This window comes from Silene latifolia, chromosome 4 (genome assembly GCF_048544455.1).
Source record: "Silene latifolia isolate original U9 population chromosome 4, ASM4854445v1, whole genome shotgun sequence".
Classification (NCBI taxonomy): Eukaryota; Viridiplantae; Streptophyta; class Magnoliopsida; order Caryophyllales; family Caryophyllaceae; genus Silene; species Silene latifolia.
Window position 1 is genome coordinate 61842098 of NC_133529.1, and position 5593 is coordinate 61847690.

Consider the following 5593-nt stretch of genomic DNA (forward strand, 5'->3'; position numbering starts at 1 on the left):
TGAACCTATGATCTTATTATTCATAATATCTCTTTCTTAATAGTTAGATTATTCGGTAAAAATAAAAATAAGTAATATCAACGGAGAAGGTACTATCCACATAGACGTCTAGTTGAGACGTAGTGCACTACTTGTGGTTTTGGACTCTTGGGAAGGACACGCAAAACACAACCGGGAGAGTAAAAAATATTGAAGGAGAAGCCAAAACATAAGCATAACAAATTATAATTAAGGGTGTCCACTAATAAAAACAGAGAAGCTTATAGGAAAAGATACTATTAGGACTTCACAAAATCTCACTTTAGACGGCAGTAAGAATCCTTTGTTTTACGTTTGTGTCTCATTGTGTATATCACTCCACTCACCTTTTAACACATCACATGTTGTAAAAAAAAAATTGCAATAATTATATTAATTTGTTGATGTGTTAGAAGATGATTGGAGTGACACACACATTGGGACACCAACGGGTTAAATATGTCACAATTTTCATAATAAGACAAACAGCAAGTGGGATGATGGAGGTTGTCTTATTATGAAAGTGGTGACATATATGATCTGTCTACATCTTTAGACGCATATACGCGTCTACAATGAGACTAATGGTTAGGACTTGAAGTATCACTTTACCTAAAATCATATTTATGACAATTATAGATGATTAGACACGAAACGGATTTAAAATAACTCATCATCTATCTACTAAAAGAATAGGTGAACTCATAAATTTTCCCTTCAAAAAGCATCTTTTTAAATAAGTTATCTATTAATATTCTAAGTGTATTCATTAAATAAAGAAATTAATAATTATAATCTATTTCATTATATTATTTTCTTTTCATTAAAATTAATTTTTCATCAAATTTTATAGTTTTCATTAAACTCTAAAATGTAATTTTTAATTAAAATATAAATAATAAAATACGAAAGCTTCTATTGATGTTATTATTACAGAATGTCTTGAGGCATGCAACTATAAATCGTAATTATTACTTTCTGGCACAAAAATTGAGAGAACTTATAAACTAGAATCATTATTATTGTGGTATAAAAATTTTTTTTAAAGAAAATATATTTCAGCACATTAATGAATTCTCTTGATTGATTTTCAGTTTTAATTAATTTTTTCTCAAAACAACAATAACGAGAAAAATAAACAATTAATGAAATACCACAACTCCCTTCGATCCAGACAGATGATAACACTTATCTAAAATGGATGAAACACACCAATGGCAACATACCATATTTGGCATGAAAAATAACTAAATTACTCTTACATCCACTACCTATTTACAACTTTACCATCCACTCACCTACTCACAACTACTTATTTAATCTACTTAAACTCATGTGACCCCAATCAATATTTCCTACTTTACCCATCCCTTTTTCACATTTTCTTAAATAACCACTTTTTGCTTATGTTTACATCTGTCTCGGTCGGAGGGAGTATTATTTAAATATTTTATTAAAAATAAAAAATTATATATACGTGCATTTATTGCACGAGTTCTAAACTAGTTTAATAAACATTAATAAATAATCTGTTTTATATTTAGATGAATTATTTTTTTAAGACGCCCATACCCGTTTAAGTTTAAAATGGATTAAATAGTACAAATAGGACAAAAACGAAATATATTGGAAAAAATAAAAGATTTGTTTTGAATATTTCGGTGCATAATATTTGATTTGTTGTAATATCTAAATTGAGATGGATAATTTCGTCTTCAGGGAGACTAACTACTCCCTCATATTCTCGAGAACCTCCCATTTCATCTTGACACTAAAATTAATGAAACACACTATGCCATCATATAATTAAATTTGAAATAGGTGGATATTGTGAATAAACGGAAAATGAAATATGAAGAGTTATCTAGAATAGCAGGGAGTATTATGTTTTAGACCAGATGAGAGATTTCATGAGATGGGCTTTGTTCTTTTCATCTGATAGAAGCTGTACTAAATTGAATGAAACTGGGCTGAACTAGAGTGCTAGACTAAATGGAGGTAAAGTAAGAATTAATTTGTAAAACGATTAGCTGAATTTAACCAAATAGAGCGGAACGGAACTACATGGAAATGAGTTGAATTGAAATAAGATGAGGCTATACACAGAGAAGGCAACTTTATTACACTTTTTTACGATGCACGCATAACATGGCAAAACAGAGAGAAATGCAGAGTACTACTGTCATACATTTTTCACTCTAAATTACAAATTGTACTAGAAAAACAAGAAGGCTCAAGTACAAGAACCAAAAAAAAAAAGCAAAAACAAAAACAAAACAAAAAAAAGCAAAGACATGAAGAAGAAGCAAGTCTTCTCCTTCTCCTTGTTCTTGTAGCACAAGAGATATAAAAATATAAAGACAAAAACTTTGTAATGTTTTTGGAGAAAAGAATAGATATGTCACATCTAACCAATACTTTGAAGCAAGTTTTGTTTATTTGTTAATGACATTCACAACTATTTCATCTACGTCTTTCATATGTATGGGCTCTTAGATCAACAACAACAACTATGGTAAATCTTCACATCTAGTACTCTCTTTCTTTTTTAATTAATACTCGTTCCGTTCGGTCCAATTTACTACATTTGACCAAATACGATGTAGGGAAATTTTTGTGAAATGTAAAAATGTAGTGAATTGGACCAAACCTAGGTAGTCTAGATTATGGTAACAGGTTAGTGCTTCCATTCAAATGAATTTTATACATAATATTTTAATAAATTTACGGAATTCAAGGGAGAGTAATAATTTTGTTGGGTATTATGTGATTTTTTTTTTTTTGGTGGATGTAGATGCAAACTATACCCTACAATTTGCAACAAGGCAAGTGGAAATCTTTAGACAACTATCAAGAACAAGAACAAGAACAATTACAAGAATTTTCTTTTAATAATAATATTGGTAATAAAGTTTGTAAGGGGAATAAAAATATATCAAGAACAACAAGTTCAGTGGAGAGTGAACCAACATCTACTCTGGATACTACACGCCAGAGTCCAAGTCCAAGTCCAAGTTCAGGCGGAGGCGGTGGCGGTGGCGGTATTGGTTTGGAAGAGTGGGACAGTTTGTTTCCAAATGGTGACGGCTCATTATTGCCATGGATCATTGGTGATCCGGATAGTGAACCGCAACAACCGAACCATTGTAAACCCGTGTTTGATAATTTCATTGGCGAAGGTTTGATACCTCCCGCGTCAATGCAATCACAATATCCTGTTGAAAATCGTTACAAAACCCTTAATGAGAAGCCTCAGATATTGAATTCACAATTTGTGTTAAACCAGCAACAGGCTCACACCATTGCAAATCCTAGTTTCGTGATGTCGCCTTCTGTAAGACAGGTCTCAGGTGATCTGAACCCAAATGTGGTTCATGATCCGGGTAAGTGGGAAGAGCAGGGCGTAAAAGAGCAGCTGTATAAGGCTGCTGATATGATACAGACAGGGAATTTTGTACTCGCGCAAGAGATATTGGCGCGGCTCAATCACCGGCTTATCCTTCCTGCAAAGCCGTCTTTAAGGGCGGCTTTGTATGTTAAGGAAGCCCTTCTAATGTTACTTCAGCTTAGTAATCCTGTTGCGGCCCCACCCCCGAAAACATTCACACCGTATGATGTTGTTCATAAGATGGATGCTTATAAGCTGTTTTCTCAGGTTTCTCCAGTTACTCAGTTTGTTAATTTCACTCTTACACAAGCTGTTCTTGAGGCACTGGATGATTCTCAGGCTGTTCATGTCTTTGATTTCGATATTGGTTGTGGTGCGCAATGGGCTCCTTTGATTCAGGAGCTTCCCCTTAGGAAAAGGGGTGTGTCTTCGTTGCGAATTACCGCTGTAGCTCCGTTGTCCACCCATCCTTTCGAACTTACCCTGGTTCGGGAAAATCTTGTCCAATTTGCCAATGATGCTGGTGTTGGTTTCGAGCTTCAAGTTGTGAGCTTGGATTCATTTGACCAGTCATCATTTCCCAATTTGGAAACCTCTAAAGACGAATGTGTTGTCGTTAGCATCCCCACTTGCTCATGTTCTACGCGGCCATCACTTCTTCCATCAATCCTTATGTTTACTAAGCAACTTTTCCCTAAAATCGTGGTGTCTTTTGATCGAGGGTTTGATCGTTTTGACACCCCTTTTCCACAACACCTAATCCATTCTTTAGAATCAGTTACTAATTTATTGGAGTCTCTTGAGGGTGTCAATGCAGCATCAAACATTGTGACTAAAATCGAGAAGTTTTTCGTCCAACCTAGGATTGAAAACACGGTGTTGGGGCGTGTCCATGCCCCCGGAAAAATGGCACATTGGAAGAGCCTATTTGCCTCAGCCGGCCTCATTCCTTTGCAATTTAGTAATTTCACAGAAACACAGGCTGACTATGTGGTGAAGCGATCTCCTGGACAAGGATTTCATGTAGACAAGCGACAAGCATCTCTAGTACTTAGTTGGCAAAGGCGAGAGCTTGTAGTAGCTTCAGCATGGAGGTGATGAGAGGCTGGTAGAGTGGTAGCTACTTCTCCAGGCAAGGAAATTCAGGTCTAGATATCAACCACATAGCGAGAATATGTGATTTTAATTAAATCTTATATGTGAAACATGATATTGTCTATAATTTGAATCTGTTTTTTTGTGGCTTAATTCATTTGTTACAGTCTCCTTGCTTGTTAACTGCAAATTTAGTTAGCCTTAATGTCCATGTTTAAGCATCATATTTGGGTGTCCATGTTGGATTACAAACTTTACAGGTAAAATTTCTGTGACATGAGGATGACATGATGTAATTAACTTCTAAGTAAATTGGGCACAAGGAAAAAATTGGAAATGGATCCTCTCCATTTCCTCTCACAATCTCATTAAACAATAATTTTCTCTTTCACCCTCATTTTCCTTTATTTTTATGCGTAAATTTAGAACCGTTAGATGTTATTAATAAGCGATCCGAGCCATTAATAGGTACTTGCCTCTCCATTTCTTTTGAGGAAATGGAGAGGATTTTTACCACATGAATAGTGTTGCAGAGAGAGAAAAAGTGGGTACATTGTGAGGTAAGATGGTATCCGTCTTCAGCTTGTGACGGATATGTCATGTCTTCAATGAGAATTTGTGTTTATTCACGGATATCACTTAAGCGCGTCTCTTTTTCATTTTAAAAGTTCATATTAGCCGACCCCAATTATTGCGATTAGAACTTTGTTGTCCTCAATTAGGGGGTAACCCATAAAGTGAGCAACGTTCATATGATATCCTGTTAGTCATAAATCAATTGCTACATACATACATGTTCCTATCAAGCAATCAGCTATTAATTAATCTATTATTACGTAGTAAATGATTGCATCTAAAACTCGTTATCTTGATGATGAAAACTTAAACTTGGTGACATAATTAAGTCAATTTTTTATTAACCCTTGCTACAATCAACTTGCACATTGTCTTTTCGTTTTACGCCGCTTAAATCTTTTGTTTGGTCAAGTTTTAGATTTGTGATTAAACAAACTATGGATTGATGGTATGAATTTGTTCCACTCAATATTGTTGAACTACTATTTTTTTTTAGGGCTGTTGAATTACTATTGT

General features: G+C 34.5%; 1 protein-coding gene across 1 annotated transcript; it reads left to right on the forward strand.

The window, feature by feature from the left end:
* The first annotated feature begins 2812 nt into the window (after positions 1–2812).
* LOC141651575 (scarecrow-like protein 6) lies at positions 2813–4504 on the forward strand. The gene has a single exon (XM_074459280.1). It carries the CDS (start codon positions 2813–2815, stop codon positions 4502–4504), a length of 1692 nt encoding a protein of 563 aa, XP_074315381.1.
* The last annotated feature ends 1089 nt before the right edge of the window (positions 4505–5593 follow it).